This window comes from Geotrypetes seraphini, chromosome 1, assembly GCF_902459505.1.
Source record: "Geotrypetes seraphini chromosome 1, aGeoSer1.1, whole genome shotgun sequence".
Taxonomy (NCBI): domain Eukaryota; kingdom Metazoa; phylum Chordata; class Amphibia; order Gymnophiona; family Dermophiidae; genus Geotrypetes; species Geotrypetes seraphini.
The window spans coordinates 134,652,680-134,672,711 of NC_047084.1; the positions used below are offsets into that span (position 1 = coordinate 134,652,680).

At 43.2% G+C, this 20,032-nt stretch overlaps 1 protein-coding gene across 9 annotated transcripts in view; it reads right to left on the reverse strand.

The window, feature by feature from the left end:
- The window catches only part of LOC117357784 (WD repeat-containing protein 64-like), a 163,087-nt gene that overhangs the window by 23,964 nt on the left and 119,091 nt on the right, over nt 1-20,032 (reverse strand). For 4 of the 9 annotated variants that reach the window (XR_004538861.1, XM_033938907.1, XM_033938890.1 and 1 more), the window contains exons 20-24: nt 19,627-19,716; nt 12,668-12,726; nt 6,486-6,627; nt 6,363-6,402; nt 4,294-4,382 (exon numbers count right to left, since the gene is read on the reverse strand). Coding sequence is in view for 6 of the 9 variants with exons in the window: in XM_033938907.1 (XP_033794798.1) it covers nt 4,294-4,382; nt 6,363-6,402; nt 6,486-6,627; nt 12,668-12,726; nt 19,627-19,716 (420 nt within the window). In the remaining 3 variants the exon portion in view is untranslated. Of the gene's footprint in view, nt 1-4,252; nt 4,383-6,362; nt 6,403-6,485; nt 6,628-12,667; nt 12,727-19,626; nt 19,717-20,032 lie in introns of all 9 variants that reach the window. The other 5 variants (XM_033938918.1, XM_033938926.1, XR_004538864.1 and 2 more) reach the window with 4 other exon arrangements.

Genomic DNA, 20,032 nt, shown 5'->3' on the forward strand with positions numbered 1-20,032 from the left:
TGCAGTTCAATGCGGATTACAAAATAGATATAAAAGGAGGGTTACAAAGTAAGATTGTAGGTCATTTCTTGCGAAGGTAAAGAGTAAATCAGATAGTATCGGTGAGTTATGGAGAAGATGGGAAGAAGTTTCTAGTTTAAAAGCTGTATTATCTCCTTTTTAAACATTGATACAAGCAGCCTGGTTCCATCCTGGTTAAGGTGGATCCCATCAGTGCAGAATAGGCTCCCCCTTTCCCAGAATATCACCCAGTTCCTAAGAAATCTAAAATCTCCTCCCTGTACCTTCATCTCATCCACACATTGAGGCTCCGGAGCTCTGCCTATTTCTTGGGGCCTGCGCATGGAATGGGGAGCACTTCTGAAAATGCTGCCCTTGAGTTTCTGGGTTTTAGCTTCCTACCTAAGAGTCTAAATTTGGGGTACACCGTCACATAAGACATTGGCACGCCGAGAATTCTGCTCCGTCATATGCGCGCACCAACAAGTGCGCGCATGAAGGGAGGAGAATTGTCAAGGCGGAATTCTAAGTGTAGTGGGGGGGGATTGCGTAATGTTCGTGTTAGCATTGAACACCCCCTCAAACGAGAGTGCCCGGGAAGGGCAAACGCTTACAGTGTGAGTTGTTAGTGCGGGGGTCCCCTCCCCTCCTCCGCACCTGCCTTCAATAAAATCGCAAATGTAGTGGTGAAATTCCCACACACACACCCTCAGAGTGAAAATGGGAAGGCATAGGGTGGCGCTCATTTGTCCTGCACGCAAATGTCCAGGCGGAATTGTCGGCACGCCAATGACCTGCGCACATTTGATGGGTCACAAAATTTGGCTTCTAGAACCTCTCTGCCACATTTTCCTATGTCATTGGTACCCATGTAGACCAAGACAGCAGGCTCTTCCCCAGCACTGTCTAAAATCTTATTTTTTTTTTTTTTCTTTTTTTCCATATTATTTTTTATTTTCAAATTTTACATGAAGTGTACAAAATATTAAAATACAATTGATAAATACACAATATCACTTTTATATCTAATACATTATATTCTAAATATATTTTATCCCTCTCCCTCCCCCCACCCTATTACTTTTCAATCATACATTATATATTATATATCATATTATAGTTTGTTATGTAAAATTATTTTTACTACCCTCCCTCTATGTGTGTCACAAAGAAGATATTTAAAAGAAGAAAAGAAGAAGAAAAATCTTACTTTTTATTCATTGTAGTATTTTGTCAATGGCCCCCATATTTTTATAAATTTAGTATATGTCCCTCTTTGTATTGCTATTGTTCTTTCCATTTTGAATATATGACATATTGTATTCCACCAAAATGTATAATTTAGGTTATTATAATTCTTCCAATTGTTGGTTATATGCTGAATGGCAACCCCTGTCATAATTAATAAAAGCTTGTTATTTTCTGGTGAAATTTGACTTTTTTTCCTCATCATCATTCCAAATAATACTGTATCATATGATATTGCTATATGATTTTCCATCAATTTATTAATTTGTGGCCAAATTGAATTCCAAAAACTTTTAATGTAGGGACAATGATATAGTAAGTGATCTAATGTCCCTGGTTCCAGATTACAGTGCCAGCATTTATTGGACTTAGAGCTATCTAATTTTTGCAAACGTGTAGGGGTCCAAAACACTCTATGTAATAAAAAGAACCAAGTTTGTCTCATAGATGCTGACACTGTACATCTCATTCTCCAAGACCAAATTAGTGGCCATTGAGATGCATTAATTTGATGCTTAATCTCAATGCTCCAAATATCTCTTAGACCATTTTTTGGTTTTTTATTCATATATCCAGATATTAATTTATACCACAATGCGGCTTGATGTCCTAGGAAGTCTGCTTGAAAACATAAGAACTTTAAACTATATTGATTATTTAATGTTTTCCATTCAGATAACCCAACCTGAATGGCCTGCTTCAATTGCAACCATTTAAAACTTTGTGTTTTACTAAGACCAAATCTATGTTGCAATTGTGAAAAATCCAGCAGTTTACCTTCTGAAATAACGTCATCTAGAGATCTAATGCCTGCAATAATCCAGTTCTTCCAAAGGATTTGAGCTCCGCCAATTTTGATCTTGGAGTTTATCCATAGAGATTGATTAGTTGATTTGTTTATTGGGATAGGTGTTAATTTACTTATAAATCTCAACGTTTTCCAAGTATCCATTAATATTTTATTTTCTCTGTATCTTCTAGGGATGTTAATACTTGGAAGGTGAACTAAATTTAAGGGAAACATAAGGCGCCATTCCAAATATAACCAATCTGGTGCATTATCTATAAGTTCTTATTTAGGTGACGCTTCAGTTCTGCCACCTTCACATAGGCAGGCAAGAATCACAAATTACCTCATACTCCAACTTGACAATGATTTGAGGAAAGCGAGAGATTTAAGAAGGCAGACCTGCCAAGTCTCCCATATTCAGTGGGAGACTCCTACAAAGAACACCTGCTCAGTAGCCTCCCCTCCCCCTTCCCAAATGGGACTAACATGTCTCTAATCCCCTTTTTCACACTCCCCTCTTCACTGCAGTCCTCAAAATGTGCTGTGTGTCTGAAACAGAGTGTTTCTGTATAGCCCCTTAAGGGTCTTTCCTGTGCTGTGACTCACCTCTGATGTAAGTCGGTTTCTGTACAGGAAAGGCCCTGGTAGGGTGAGGTAGAGGCACTCAGTTTGAGACATTCAGCTCATTGCAGTGGAGGGGGATTGGGAAAATGGGTATTAGAGACATGTCAGTCCCATTTGGGAAGGGGGAGGAGAAAAACCAGTCCCATGTGGTGTGGGGACATAGATTTAGAGCAGGGGTGTCCAACCTTTTGGTTTCCCTGGGTCGCATTGGCTGAAAAAAATGTTTCTGGGGCTGCATAAACTCGCAAACGCTGCAGCAAGACAGAGGAGGGAGCCGGCAAGACGGTAAACACCCAGGGGCAGCAGAGGAAAACACTGAATCGCCCTTGACCAGGGCCGCACAAAATACTTCACTGGGCCGCAGGTTGGACACCCCTGATTTAGAGGGATGCCATAGTTGAGAATGGGAAGGAGTGAGGGAGGATGTATCACCCTGGGCATTTTGAGAGGTTCACTCAATGGTTGCCATACTCTCTGGCACAATCAAGACTCATTTCCTTGACTTCTTTACAGCTACTAACACACGTCAACCATGTCTAGCACCACAAACAACAAAACTCTTTTTTTGTTTTGGGGGTCCCAAAAGTTCTGCCCTAGCCCCAATGGGATCCTATGGCACGCCCTCTCTCTCCAGCTTCTGACTCCCCCACCTACCTTCCATAGTCACTGTAATTTTAAATCTCTGGGCAGCATCAACGAGCCCTGGAAGTCTTCATTCTGCAGCTACTTCCTGTTTCCCCATAGGCGGGATGCTGCAGAATGAAGGGTTCCAGGCCAATGGCAGCAGGCTCACCTCATTGCCACTGCTGGCTGCCTGAAGATTTTTTATTCATTCATTCAATGTTCTATATCGTTCTCCCAGGAGAGCTCAGAATGGTTCACATGAATTTATTCAGGTATTCAAGCATTTTTCCCTGTCTGTCCTGGAGGGCTCACAATTTATCTAATGTACCTAGAGCAATGGGGGGATTAAGTGACTTTCCTAGGATCACAAAGAGCAGTGTAGATTTGAACCCACAACCTCAGGGTGCTGAGGCTATAGCTCTAACCACTGCGCCACACTCTCCTCCAATACAATAGCAGAAGTGAGCCAAGTACAGAACAATGAAGCCATTGTGACATCACTGATGAGGTTGGCTCTTATTGGTGGAATGAGGCATTATGATGTCACAATAGCAGCTCTGGTTATCAGAGGCTGAAACTTTTCACACTATTATTCCATTTTCTATACTGTTCTCCCAGGGGAGCTCTGAACGATTTACATGAATTTATTCAGGTACTCAAGCATTTTTCCCTGTCTGTCGTGGTGGGCTCACAATCTATCTAATGTACCTGGGGCAATGAGGGGATTAAGTGACTTGCCCAGGGTCACAAGGAGCAGCGTGGGTTGGAACCCAAAACCCCAGCGTGCTAAGGCTGTAGTTTTAACCACTGCACCACACTCTCCCCGTTACAGATGCCTTGATTGGCGCAGATGCCTATGGCTCCTCCCTGCCAAGTTATGGGGAGGCCAGGCCCCTGTGGCCTCCCCCGTTCTGACGCCTATATCTAACACAACCACGTCAAGGCCCACAATCAGACCCTTATTACCTGAGGTTTGTGCTGCCTGCCAACACTTTTCTTGCACTCACCGACATGTTCCCCCTGCAAGCTCCACAGCCGCACAGTGCAGTCCAGCGAAGAGGTAAGACACAGCTGCTGCCCCTTCACCAGGATGATACTGCCCCAAGAGAGAGAGATGCCACATACGCAGAGTGTTTGCATTCAGTTAATTCAATGCAGTCATACAGCAGAAATCATCTTAGTCAGTGCAGAGCAGAAAGATGAGGTTCATAGACAAAAAGGCGCGACGACAACCCAGCGCAGACAACTGAGCGCAAGGTGGAAGTGCGCCGAAGAAAAACAGTATTTTAAGGGGCTCCGACGGGAGGTGTTGGTGGGGAACCCCCCCCCCCACACACTTTATTTAATAGAGATTGTGCCGGCGTTATGGGGGGTTGTAACCCCCCTCATTTACTGGAAACTTTACTTTTTCCCTCTTTTTTAGGGAAAAAGTGAAGTTTTCAGTATAATGTGGGGGGTTACAACCTTCAAACCCCCCACAACACCGTCGCGATCTCTGTTAAGTAAAGTGGGGGGGTTTCTCCCCACACCCCCCATCGGAGCCCTTTAAAATACTGTTTTTCTTCGGCGCGCTTCCGTCTTGCGCTCAGTTGTCTGTGCTGAGTTGTCGGCGCACCTTTGTTGACGCACACTTTTGACCAGTCACCGAAAGATGATGTATCAGGTAACCATATCAGTACAAGCCCCCAGGCATTCAAGCAGGAAATGGGATGCTACATACAATCACATGATCTCTTAAACCCAATCACAATATGCTAGTTGCATGGGTTATTTATAACCAAAATTTCTAATTTTAGGTTTAGCTTTGACACGCAGCTCCTGATTGGTAAGGCTAAACTTTAGTACAGGAAGAGGCGGTCGGAGCATAAAGCGAGTGATTTCCTTCATTCGCCTGCGCTCCGGCTGCCCTCTCGTGCCTCTCCAACTGCCCTCTCCTGCCTCCCCTTTGCAGTCAGAAAATACCGCGAATCACGGACTGCGAATGACCAGGGGAGCACTGTACATCCCCTATACCCTTGCTGTGGTAGCATGTCAAAAGCGCGGACATTGGCGCACTGACAATCGTGCGCCGACACCTGCACGCAGGACAAATATGTGCTGCTGGTTCCACCGCATTTATGCCTTACCATTAGCATTCTGAGGGGGGGAAACCCCAGTACACTTCTAACTGCTCGCACTCCCACTGGGAATGTGTGTGGGGGAAAACCCCCCCCACTACACTGAAAACTCCCGAACAGCGAGAGAACAGAAGTTTTCAGTGTACTGGGGGGTTCCCCCTCCCAACCCCCCCCAACAGGAGCGTGACCAGTTATAAGTGTACTGGGGAGGTTCCATACTCTACCCCCGCTTCAGAATGCTAACGGCAGCCATTCAGCTAGCGGCTCTGCATGGTTCATCACTGGACCAACAGGGATTCAAAAGGTACATTGAGGAGGCGGGAGTGAGGTAAAAGTTATTTGAGTCAGCCGAGACAGGAGGTAGGAGGGATCCCTCATGCCCCAGTCTACCACTAGACCACCAGTTCTTGCGACAGACCCGGTGGAGGCCTGCAAGGCATCGGTTGGGGGACAGGATGCAGAGCCTGGCAGGGCAAGGAGGGAGGGGAGCTTGGTGCAGAGCCTGGCAGGAAGGGAGGGGGAGCTGGGTGCAGAGCCTGGCAGAGCAGGAAAGGGAGTGAGGGGAGGCTGGATGCAGGGCCAGGCAGGACAGGGTACTAGAATATTAACCTACTGGTTTATATTCGAGTCAACCTTGTTTCCTCCTATTTGGAGGGAAAAAAGGTTACCTTGGTTTGTATTCGGGTTGCTTTATATTCGAGTATATATGGTAAGCCCTCAAAATCAAGAACCAAAATACCCCAAAAAACAAATATATTGAAACTGGGGAATAGCTGAAGAACAGAAGATTTTGGAAAAAAAAGTCATGGGATTAAGTGCAGGGCAGGAGACTGGCTACAGGTCAATGCTGAAATTTAGGAAACTGGCTGAAGGGTAAGGGATGTAAAATTATGTGTGCACAAAGATCCTTATTTCATGGGTCATATGATTTCTTTCCTTGTTGGATAAGTTGACCTTACCTTGTGATATTGCAGTTGTGAGCTCTCCAGGTCTGAAACACTGCACAATGAAGGCAAAATAATTATTTTTATTATATAATAAGATAAATGAATATTCTGTAAGGCAGCTGAAATTTTACTTACAGACTGGTGGTTGCGCTTCTCGGCCGTGATGTGCATACATAGATATGTGCCAGATGTACACATGACCAAGCTGGTCAGCTGCACACAAGAGAGAATCATCGGCATTGGTGGAAAGGTCACTGATAACAGATCTGTACAGAGACTGGAGATAAAGAGCAAATCAAAGTCAAGAGGAAAGGCTTGCCTTATTGGAACAGACCGAAGGTCCATCAAGCTCAGTATCCTGTTTCCAACAGTGGCCAACCCAGGTCCCAAGTAACTGGCAGAAACCCACAGAGTAGCAACATTCCAGAGCTGAGATTGTGATGCCATAATGCCTCATTCCACCAATGCCTAAGAGCCAACCTCATCAGTGATGTCACAATAGCTCGATTGTTCTATACTTGACTCACATAAAAAATAAGAGCTGCCATACTGGGACAGACTGAAGGTCCATCAAGCTCAGTATTCTGTTTCCAACAGTGGCCAACCCAGGTTACAATTACATAGCTAGATCCCGAGGAGTAAAACAGCATCTTTTAATAACATAGAATTCCCACATTCTTCCTTTATTTTTTTTCAACCAAATAGAAGTTGGAAAGAATTATACAGAAGGGGTCCAGAATGCCAATCTGTCTAGGGGGCAAAATAACACAGAATTTAACATAATTTCTTTTAGATATTAAATTTGGCATGAGGAAAAAAAGGGTGAAAACATTTGGATTGAATTGGATTGATTATTTTGATATACCGCTATTGACAAGAGTATTCAGTGGTGTACAATACAAAAAATTTGAAGCAATTACTGTACACAGCCAGTGTAAAAATGGATCAGATTGGACTGCAACTTCCAAAAGCCAACCCCCCCCCAAAAAAAAAAAAAAAAAAGGCCCTGTACATTTCTATGGCAGAAGCAGTTTAACTTCTGCAGCATAAAAAAAGAGATTAGGTTCTTAATAATATCTTTTCCAGTAGATAGGGATGGTATACTGAACCATAGGGTTATCCATCTGTGCTCATGAGCATACTGTAGAAGGTGTCAATCACAGTTTTTCAACTTCTCCTCCTTCTCTGTGGTCTCTGCTTCCCTCTTCAGTTCGTACCAAAGCTGGCCACAGCCTTACAGAAGAAGACAGGAGAAGGAAGAATACAGGGAATTCCCCGAAACCAGGCGTCTGATCTGCTCATATGAAGTTAAAACAATCAATGAAGAAACACATATTCAAATACAGCAATTTCTTAAACAGCATACCTGGGACTGGATCTTATAATCCCAAGAGCTTTCTAAAATAAAAATGTCTTTAGGTTCTTTTTAGAATTGTCCAATCTTTTAATTCCACATATATTCAATGGCAGTTCATTCCATAAACAGGACCAATAATATAAAAAATGGACAACCTATATTCATCCAAAAACACAGTACGAAAAGAAGGCACATTCAATAAATTCCTAGACTCAGATCTAAGCAATCAGACTGGCTGATGTAAATGCAGTGACAAAGCTATCACAACAGAAATCTGACCAGGGACAACCTTAAAAACTAAAAGTAAGATTCTATATTGAATATGAAACATAATTGGTAACCAATGCAATTACTTGAAAATAGAGAATGACACGGGGGACAAATTTTTCCCTGTTCCCGTGGGAGCTCATTTTCCCGTACCGTCCGCGCAAGTTCTTTTCCTGTCCCTGCCCCCAATCCTGCAGGCTCCATCCTCACCTGCACAAGCCTCAAACACTTTAAAATCATAAGTGATTGAGGCTTGTGCGGTTAAGGCAGAGCTTACGGGAATGGGGCAGGTACAGGGACAGCAACAAAACTCACGTGGACAGGACAGGGAAAATTTAGTATCTGCGGGGACGGGGAAAATTTTGTCCCCATGTCATTCTCTACTTGAGAACAGGTGAAATATATTCGAATCTAGACAAGCCATATAAAATATGTGCGGTTGGATTTTGAGCAATTTGCAGGCTCCGCAGAGCGTTCTTTGATAATCCACTCAACAAACTGTTATAATAATCAAAAATAGGAATCACAGTACTTTGCACCACAATCCTGTGTGGATTGTATAATTTATTTTTTTTTAACTAATTTACGTTTTCCTTTTTAGAAAGAGATCCTGGTGTGCGTGTGTGGACTGTATTATTGAATGCAGTAGGTGGTGGCAATCCTCTCCTCCCTTCCTCGTCTGCGCGTAGCTCAACACACTAACACTTTTTGTGTTAGTGTCCTTGATGAGGAGAACCTGCAGGATCCCCGTCAACATGGATTTACTAAGGGGAGATCCTGCCAATCCAACCTGATCAGCTTCTTTGACTGGGTGACGAGGAAGCTAGATGTTGGGGAGTCCTTGGACATCGTGTACCTGGACTTTAGCAAAGCATTCGACAGTGTACCACACCGCAGGTTGCTAAGTAAAATGAGTTCTATAGGATTGGGCGAGACATTGACAAAATGGGTTGGGAACTGGCTTGGAGGTAGGCTTCAAAGGGTTATGGTAAACGGCACCCCCTCTGAAATGACAGAGGTGATCAGTGGAGTGCCCCAAGGCTCGGTCTTGGGCCCGATCCTGTTCAATATCTTCATAAGTGACTTGACAGAAGGGCTCCGAGGTAAAATAACACTATTCGCCGATGACGCCAAGCTAAGCAATGTAGTGGGCAAAAGCACAACGGACAAAAACTCAATGCCCGACATGATGCACGATCTACTCCTACTGGAGCGCTGGTCTAGGACCTGGCAACTCAGTTTCAATGCCAAAAAATGCAAAGTTATGCACTTGGGTAGCCAAAATCCATGCAGGACTTATACCCTTAATGGTGAGATCCTAACAAGAACAGTAGCAGAGCGAGACTTAGGGGTGATCGTCAGTGAGGACATGAAAGCTGCCAATCAAGTGGAGAAGGCTTCATCTAAGGCAAGACAAATCATGGGCTGCATACGCAGGGGTTTCGTCAGCCGTAAGCCGGAGGTCATTATGCCATTGTATAGATCCATGGTGAGGCCCCACCTGGAGTACTGTGTGCAATTTTGGAGGCCGCATTATCGCAAGGACGTGCTGAGGATGGAGTCGGTCCAGAGAATGGCCACTAGGATGGTCTCGGGACTCAAGGATCTCCCGTACGAGGAACGGCTGGAAAAATTGCAGCTATACTCACTCGAGGAGCGCAGAGAGAGGGGAGACATGATCGAGACGTTCAAATATCTCACAGGCAGAGTCAAGACAGAGGAAGATATCTTCTTTTTCAGGGGTCCCACGGCAACAAGAGGTCATCCGTGGAAAATCAGAGGCGGGAAACTGCGAGGTGACACCAGGAAGTTCTTTTTTACTGAAAGGGTGGTTGATCGCTGGAATAGTCTTCCACTTCAGGTGATTGAGGCCAGCTGCGTGCCTGATTTTAAGGCCAAATGGGATCGACACGTGGGATCTATTCACAAGGTAAAGGTAGGGGAGGGTCATTAGGGTGGGCAGACTGGATGGGCCGTGGCCCTTATCTGCCGTCAATTTCTATGTTTCTATGTTTCTATGTTTCTATGTTTTTCCAGTGCAGTAGGTGAGACATAAGAACATAAGAAATGCCTCTGCTGGGTCAGACCCGAGGTCCATCGTGCCCAGCAGTCCGCTCACGCGGCGGCCCAACAGGTCCAGGACCTGTGCAGTAATCTTCTATCTATACCCCTCTATCCCCATTTCATGTCCTCTGGAAGCGCATTCCAGGTGTCCACCACACGTTGGGTAAAGAAGAACTTCCTAGCATTTGTTTTGAATCTGTCCCCTTTCAACTTTTCCGAATGCCCTCTTGTTCTCTTATTTTTCGAAAGTTCGAAGAATCTGTCCCTCTCTACTCTCTCTATGCCCTTCATGATCTTGTAAGTCTCTATCATATCTCCTCTAAGTCTCCTCTTCTCCAGGGAAAAGAGACCCAGCTTCTCCAATCTCTCAGAATATGACAGGTTTTCCATACCTATTATCAGACGTGTTGCTCTCCTTTGAACCCTTTCGACTAACGCCATATCCTTCTTAAGATACGGCGACCAATATTGGACGCAGTACTCCAAATGCGGGCGCACCATCGCCCGATACAACGGCAGGATAACTTCTTTCGTTCTGGCTGTAATACCCTTTTTGATTATACCAAGCATTCTATTCGCTCTCTTAGCGGCCGCTGCACACTGTGCCGACGGCTTCATTGTCATGTCCACCATTACCCCCAAGTCCCTTTCCTGGGTACTCTTATTCAATAACATCCCTCCCATTGTATAGTTGTACCTCGAGTTTCTGCTCCCCACATGTAATACTTTACATTTTTCAATGTTGAACTTCATCTGCCATTTCGCCGCCCATTCTTCTAATTTGTTCAAGTCCCTTTGCAACTTTTCGCAGTCCTCTGTAGTCCGAGCTCCATTAAATAGTTTGGTGTCGTCCGCAAATTTTATTATCTCGCACTTCGTTCCTGTTTCTAGATCATTTATGAAGATATTAAATAGCAGCGGCCCGAGCACCGAGCCCTGCGGGACACCACTCGTGACCCTTCACTCCTACCCTTTGTTTTCTACCCTCCAACCAGTTTCTGATCCATCTATGCACGTCTCCTTCCACCCCATGGTTCTTCAGTTTCCGGAGTAGATGTTCATGGGGCACCTTGTCAAAGGCTTTTTGGAAATCTAGATATATGATGTCTATGGGGTCTCCTTTGTCCATCCGTTTGTTGATCCCTTCGAAGAAGTGCAATAAGTTCGTTAGGCACGATCTTCCCTTGCAGAAACCATGCTGGCTGGTTATCAGAAGTTCATGTTTTTCAAAATGTTGATCAATGTTTTCTTTTATCAGTGCTTCTGCCATTTTCCCCAGAACTGAAGTCAAGCTCACCGGCCTGTAGTTTCCCGGGTCACCTCTTGATCCCTTTTTAAAGATGGGCGTAACGTTGGCTATCTTCCAATCTTCCGGGATCTCGCCTGTTTTCAGGGATAAGTTGCAAATTTGCTGCAGTAGTTCCACTATCTCCTCCTTTAATTCCTTCAAAACCCTTGGATGTATGCCATCCGGACCCGGGGATTTGTCAGTTTTTAGTTTTTCTATCTGCCTACGAACGTCCTCAAGGCTCACTTCTATGGATGTTAATTTTTCTGCCTGACTTCCGTTGAAGAATTGCTCAGGTTCCGGTATGTTGGACGTGTTTTCGTTTGAGACATTCTAGAGACATAGCTGCGTGCATTTGCAGAAGAAATCCACTCTGGATTTTCCCTTTTGCCTCGGCTGTACTTCACTGGGCTCCTTAGCTCCAGCTGCAGTTAGTACATAAGCATTCAGAAACACCCAATACACCGTGAAGAAGAGGCATTTGTAGCAACAAGCTTAGAAACAAACTGTTCTGCTCAAGTAACTCAAACAGTAATGGCAACCGCTCAGAACGACTCCCATATAAGATGGAAACATATATACAAAATTCTTCCCAGCCCCCGAGGGCTGACAGACTTCCAAGAATCAGCTTGGAGAAGCATAAACAGACTAAAACAGTAGAAAGGCGCAGGAAGGACTGGGTGGGAGTCTAGAATGTCTCACCTAGCTACTGGAAAAGGGCAGAGCACATAATCTCTTTTTGTAAATCACAGACCAGATGCCAGACCCACAAAGCTTAACTGGCATCCAGGACTTTGTGAACCCACCGGGACAGACAGGGACATGCTGGTGTGCAAAGGTTAACACTCTCTGGAAACTGTAGCTCATGCTGCCTTTAAGAGTCCAGGATCAAGGCCAGGACATTAATCTTCAAGAATCCAGAATAGTATGTAGATGTTTCCTTCTCGTTAACTCTTTTAATCTTAACATACATTTTCATAATTCCCTACCGTATTTCAGAAAAATTCAAAATGATTTCACCCACGATTTGTATTTTTATAATTAAAGATTAGCAAAGAAGTAACAGGAATTCTGACACATTTCAGAAAAATTATTTTCATAATTTCAGAAAAATTTCAAGAAAAATTCTATTCAAAATGATTTCACCCACGATTTGTATTCTTATAATTAAAGATTAGCAAAAAAGTAACAGGAATTCTGACACATTTCAGAAAAATTATTTTCATAATTTCAGAAAAATTCTATTCAAAATGATTTCACCCACGATTTGTATTCTTATAATTAAAGATTAGCAATGAAGTAATAGTAATTCTGACAAAATAAATGTAAAAGAGTACTTACTCCAGGAAAGCAAGCGAATACTGTACCTCCCCTGAATATATTCCAGAATGTAATGCAACCTAGAACAGATGTGACTGGTCAGAGACACTGTAAAGTGCACCCTACCCTGCTGCTATAAAGCAGGTGCTCTCAACCAACCCTCAGGGCACACAAAGCTAATCAGCTTTTCAGGATGTTCACCATGAATATGCGCGAGATAGACTGTATGCCATGCAAGATTGCTGCATTTGTCTGGTTCTTGCCGCGTCTGCAATCATGATTCTAGATATGGAAGCCTGAGAGAACATACCTCAAGCATATTCATTCTGGATATCCTGAAAAACCGACTGGCTGGGTGTGCCTGAAGACTGGATTGGGAATCACTGGTCTAAGGCACTGTGTGAAGAGGCGGGCCATAGCCAAGTCAGTAGCCAAAACATGCAGCTGTTCAGTCTGCACTCAGGGCACTTAACTCGATGGGCACCTAGAAAAGCAGCATCTACTGTATGTTTGTAGAATCACGTCTAGTGGCACTTAAATTGACTTAAGCACCACTAGGCATATACACCTTAGGCACTGGTATATTAAGCCAGGGTTTGCTTGGCCTAAAATACTGATGCCTAACTCAATCCACGTTCAAACTCCGCCCCCCACCCCCCACCCAAATCTGCCCCTAAGTATGCATACTTGCCAATAGATGCCTCAATGTAGACGTCTACATCAAAGTTGTAGGCGCCTATCGGAATATAACTTTTTTCATATTGTTATTTTAATTGATTTTTAATGGCACTTTCAATTATTAGCGGCAATGAAGTCAATTAAAAAAATTAAAGCTTAGATCAGCTAGGTGCGCCAATCTAGGTACCTAAGTGTAGGCGTCTTGTCTAGAATCAAGGCCTCACTGCCTAGTGTAAACTGAAATAAAGCTCAAAGTGCTCCTAGCGAAGAACAATTTTTAGGCGATCCACAATGAATATGCCTGATTTGCACCAAAAGGAGGTAACACGTGCAACGCGATCTTCAGCTTAGTCATTGTTGATATCCTGAAAACCCACTTGACAGATATGTCTATGGATGAGGATGAGAACCACTGCCAGAGCTAATGTCACCTATCCGAACCTCTTCAGAAAGAACACATTCTCCTCTTCAAATATTAGTTTCTCTGTGCAGTAATTTAATCTGACATAAGTGATTTTAAGCAGATATGATTCTCAACAGATATAAGATAGCACTCACAGGGTTGTCAGACATGGATGATATGTATGTCTACTTTGTACATTCCTAATCAACATTGCCCAACTCCATCCCCTGAATGAAGCCAACTCAATCCTTTGAGTACTGAGTTTGTTGCCTTCATTGATACAGATCTCACCTAATCTCTTTCCAGCTCAAACATATAAAAAAATAGCTGACACAGTAAAATGGGAAGACAAGATTTTTTTTAGATATATCAATGAGAGGAAGAAGTGCAAAAGTGGCATTGTGAGACTCAAAGGTGAAGGGGAGGAATATGTAGAAGTTTAAGTTTCAAGTTTATTAAATTTTTGATATGTACGCAATATCAAAAGCTTCAAAGCGTATAACATTTTAAAAATGGGGGGCAGAACAAAACTCTTTTACATAGTTACAGTCAAATTCTATCCATTCTAAAACATAACTGGTACAGAAGGTGAAGGGGATGAACTACAATCTTTAAAGAGAGAAAGAAAACATTTAGCGGGGAGCACATTTGGTAGGTAACACAAAAAGGAGAAAATAGAAAAAAGAAAGAAAGAAGAGAAAAAAAGAAAAAGATGAATCTGTAATCTATACAGAAGTCTAATTTAGATCTAAGAAGTTTGGTGATTTGTAAAATTGTGTTGTCTATTTTTCAAAAGCGTCCTTGAATAAAAAACTTTTTAAGGAACGTTTGAATTTGTCTAAAGAAGATTCATTACGAATATAAATAGGTAGATTGTTCCAAAGCTGGGGTGCTATAACTGAGAAAATGGTAGATCTTCTGCTTCCTATTATCTTTAATGAAGGGATAGTCAATAGCTGTTGTGTTGATCTCAATGCCCTGGATGGAGAATACGGTATTAAGAAACAATGTAAAAAAGTTGGAGCATGAGTTTGCTGCATTTTAAAAGTCAAAGGTAAAATTTTGAAGGTTATTCTATGTGTGATTGGTAGCCAATGAGCTGCTTGTAGAAGTGGAGTAACAGGGATTGGACGGATTCCTGAGGGAAAAGGGGATCGTGGGGTCCTGAGGGAGGTGCTGGGGTGTTGCATAAGTATAGACAGGTCACCAGGTCGTGCAGGTGCAAGGCCGGAGGGTTAGGACTTTGATGGGAAGATAGGACTTCGATGAGAAACCTTGGGGGCAAGGGGGCCCCTTCTGGGGATTAAGGCAGGTCATGACCTGTTGGGCCGCCGCGGGGGCGGACTGCTGGGCGGGATGGACCTGTGGTCTGACCCGGCAGAGGCACTGCTTATGTTCTTATGTTATGTTCTTATGTAGTGTAATTTTTATTGTTTTGTATTATCTGTAACCTTCTTATTTCTTTTTGTGTTATGCCCTGATATAAAGAGTTACAATAATGCAGCCTTGAAATGATTAATGAATGTATTAAAATGTTAAGGGCCTCGGGCTTTAAGACTTTTGATAAGGATCTAATGAGACGTAATTTATAAAAACAATTTTTAACCACTGAACTAATCTGGTCATGATAGGTAAGTTCCTGATCTAATGTTACTCCCAATAAGGAAAAGGCTGAATTGCTTAAGAAATATTTCTGTTCGGTGTTCACAGCTGAAGCGCCATTAGTTGGACCGCAGAAGACAATCGCGAATAGGGATGGAGGAGTGGTAGACCTTGATTGATTTTCAGAGGGTTGTGTTCGTGAGGAGCTAGCTAAATTAAAGGTAGACAAAGCGATGGGACCAGATGGTGTATATCTGAGGGTGCTGAAGGAACTTAGGGAAGTTCTGGTAGCTCCACTGACTGACCCTTTCAATGCTTCTCTAGAGTCGGGAGTGGTACTGGAGAAGGGTGGATGTGGTCCCTCTCCACAAAAGAGGAAGTAAGGAAAAAGTAGGGAATTACAGGCTGGTAAGTCTGACTTCTGTGGTAAGCAAATTAATGGAAACATTTTTAAAACAGAGAATGGTCAAGTTTCTGGAATTCGGTGGATTACAGGACCGGAGGCAACATGGATTCACTAGAGGCAGGTCTTGTCAGACAAATCTGATAAATTTCTTTGACTGGGTGACAAGAGAATTGGATAGAGAATGTGTGCTAGACGTGGTGTATTTAGATTTTAGCAAAGCCTTTGACAATGTTCCACACAGACGTCTAATAAATAAACTGAGTTCCCTCGGGATGGGTCCTAAAGTGATGGACTGAGTCAAGAACTGGTTGAGTGGAAGATGACAGAGGGTAGTGATCAATGGAGATCGCTCTGAGGAAAGGGATGTTACCTGTGGTGTGCCTCAAGGTTCTGTACTTGGGCCTGTTCTTTTTAACATTTTTATAAGCAACTAGCTGATTACCCGGCGTTGCCCGGATATTTATTTATCCCAAAATGTCCAACCCCCTACATGTCCCACCCCCCTATGTCCCACATGTCCCACCCCCCACGTTACCCCCCCCCCCACATGTCCCATATGCCCCACCCCCATGTCCCAACCCCCTACCCTCCACATGTCCCAAAGGAATGTCCCTCTCTATGGGGCTGAACTTAGACTTAAACGGCATCGGGAGTGTCGGTATTCATCTCTGCGAGCCCGAAAACTATGGGTTGGACATTAATATCTGTCGCTTTTGATAATTTTAACATATCACCCCCTTCCCACCCCCACAGTATTTTACCCCGTCCCACCTGCACAATATTTTTCCCCAGATAGTAAGTCAAATGTGTACCAAGTTTGGTTGAAATCTCTCCATGCGTTTCAGAGTTATGCTGAGTATTCATCTGTGAGCCCGAAAACACTATGGGGTAGATACTAAAATCTGTCATTTTCAATCATTTTTACATATCCCCCCTTCCCACCCCCACAGTGTTTGTCCTCAGATAGTAAGTAATGTGTATGTCAAGTTTGGTTGAAATCTGTCCATGCATTGAAGAGTTATGCTGGAACATACATACATACACACACATATATTCAAATTATAATGTGAAATATTTGACAAAATGAATACAATACAACTAACGCAAAACTTGATTATAAACAACATTTTTAGTTTCACCTCCAGGAGCAAGAACATATAAATTCTTGGGTGAACCCACCCTTGAGCAAGCAACATAGAGTTGTGGGCCGCGAGACCCCCAGAACATATCACCCCAGGTAGTGAGGGATCTGCATACCAAGTTTCGTTCAAATCGGTCAAGCCGTTTTTGAATTACTGTGAAAATGGCAGCTTTTTACATTTTTTCCATTGACATGAATGGGTGAAATCTGATTTTCTGTTTGTAGCTCCGCCCACGTGTGCAGGTGGGCCGCGAGACCCCCAGAACATATCACCCCAGGTAGTGAGGGATCAGCATACCAAGTTTCGTTCAAATCGGTCAAGCCGTTTTTGAATTACTGTGAGAATGGCAGCTTTTTACATTTTTTCCATTGACATGAATGGGTGAAATCTGATGTTCTGTTTGTAGCTCCGCCCACGTGTGCTGGCGGGCCGCGAGACCCCCAGAACATATCACCCCAGGTAGTTTGAATTACTGTGAGAATGGCAGCTTTTTACATTTTTTCCATTGACATGAATGGGTGAAATGTGATGTTCTGTTTGTAGCTCCGCCCATGTGTGCAGGTGGGCCGCGAGACCCCCAGAACATATCACCCCAGGTAGTGAGGGATCTGCATACCAAGTTTTGTTCAAATCGGTCAAGCTGTTTTTGAATTACTGTGAGAATGGCAGCTTTTTACATTTTTTCCATTGACATGAATGGGTGAAATCTGATGTTCTGTTTGTAGCTCCGCCCACGTGTGCTGGTGGGCAGCGAGTCCCCCAGAACATATCACCCCAGGTAGTGAGGGATCTGCATACCAGGTTTCGTTCAAATCGGTCAAGCTGTTTTTGAATTACTGTGAGAATGGCAGCTTTTTACATTTTTTCCATTGACATGAATGGGTGAAATCTGATTTTCTGTTTATAGCTCCGCCCACGTGTGCAGGTGGTCCGCGAGACCCCCAGAACATATCACCCCAGGTAGTGAGGGATCTGCATACCAAGTTTTGTTCAAATCGGTCAAGCCGTTTTTGAATTACTCTGAGAATGGCAGCTTTTTACATTTTTTCCATTGACATGAATGGGTGAAATCTGATTTTCTGTTTGTAGCTCCGCCCACGTGTGCAGGTGGGCCGCGAGACCCCCAGAACATATCACCCCAGGTAGTGAGGGATCTGCATACCAAGTTTCGTTCAAATCGGTCAAGCCGTTTTTGCGTGATCGCGGCACATACACACATACATACCTCCGATTTTATATATATAGATAGATAATGCTGAAGGGGTGTCAGGTAAGATTTGCCTCTTTGCGAATGATACCAAAATCTGCAATAGAGTAGACACCCTGGATGGTATGAATAACAAAAAGAAAGACCTAGTGAAGCTTGAAGAATGGTCTGAAATTTGGCAGCTAAAATTTAATGCTAAAACATTTGGACTGCAAAAACCCGAAGGAACGGTACATTTTAGGGGGTGAAGAACTTACTTGCATGACAGAAGAGCAGGACTTGGGTGTGATAGTAATTGATGATCTTCAGGTGGTCAAACAGGTTGAAAAGATGATGGTGAAAGCTAGAAGAATGCTAGGTTGCATAGGGAGAGGTATGGCCAGTAGGAAAAGGGAAGTATTGATGTCCCTGTATATGGTAAGACCTCATTTAGAATATTGTGTACAATTATGGAGATCGAACCTTCAAAAAGATATAAAAAGGATGGGATCTGTCCAGAGGAAGGCTACTAAAATGGTATATGGCCTTCGTCATAAGACATATAGGAACAGACTTAAAGATCTCAATATGTTTACTGTGGGGGAAAGGCAGGAGAGGGGAGATATGATAGAGACATTTAAATACCTACGTGGCGTAAATGCGCATAAGTCAAGTCTCTTTCATTTGAAAGGAAGCTCTGGAATGAGAGGTCATAGGATGAAGTTAAGAGGTGATAGGCTCCGGAGTAATCTAAGGAAATACGTTTTTACAGAAAGGGTGGTAGATGTGTGGAACAGTCTCCCAGTAGAGATTGTAGAGACAAAGACTGTGAAAGAATGGGATAGACACATGGGATCTCTTAGAGAGAGGAAGAGATAATGGTTACTGCGGATGGGCAGACTGGATGGGCTATTTGGCCTTTAACTGCCATCATGTTTCTATGTGCTCAGTTTCCGATCTTCTTGAAGTCCAGATCAAATCCCATGGATCCTGGCAGCCCTCCTTAATAAATGTACCATCATGTAATCCCTTTGCAGAATCTCAGGAGCAGTTACCTAAATATTCCTTTCAGACCCAAATCCTGTGAAAACTACTAACAAGCAGGCATCTGATTCCACTCATCCTGCATATCTTGTAATATCTTATTTATACAACCTGCACTGTAATTTCTCTCAGACCTTCCAACTAACTCCAGGTCAGTTTGAGTTTTGTTGTTTTTTTTTTAGTTCAAAATTTTGTAATGTAAATACAAAGAAATACAGAACAAAATCTTGGATTTATATATCGTGTCATCTCCCCAAAAGGAGCTTGACTCGATTCACTTAAAAATTGATAATCGAAGTGAAAGTAGTTAGATTAGAGAAAGAAAAAAAACTTATTAATGAAGACCCTCATCCAACATCTTAGAGAGAAGATAACTAATTCTTTACTCCTGTCCCTGAACCTTCTGGGAAATGTAGTCCTTTGCAATTGGAAGCTGAAGAGTGGCATCATACTCCTAATATTGTACTGGAGAGAGCTCCGCTCTCCTACATCTTAATGGTCATCTCAGCTCAGACTTACCTTTTGGTCCACTGGCTACCAGTGAAGCTGCCTCATTCTTCCATTTGGTCCTTGACTGGAGAAACAGAACTTTGTGGATGATTAAATCATCTGGGGGCAGCAATTAAAGAGAATGCATATTATTGCCAATCTAGCATGAGTAAAATTAGAGGGTAATAACCAAACACACTTCTACTTGTCACCAGAAACAAAACAGGTGCATACATGTATCACAGATACTAATACAGGGGCATGCAACAAGTGCCCAGAGGAAAAGAGCAACCGATACAGTGATAAATGAGGAGGAAAAAGCCTCAGATCCCAACCTCCACCTTACAATGACGGCACACCGACAAATCCGCGCATGACAATTGCACTCCGACAAATGCCACCCCATCAAGTGCGAAAGGTATACATACATTAAAGG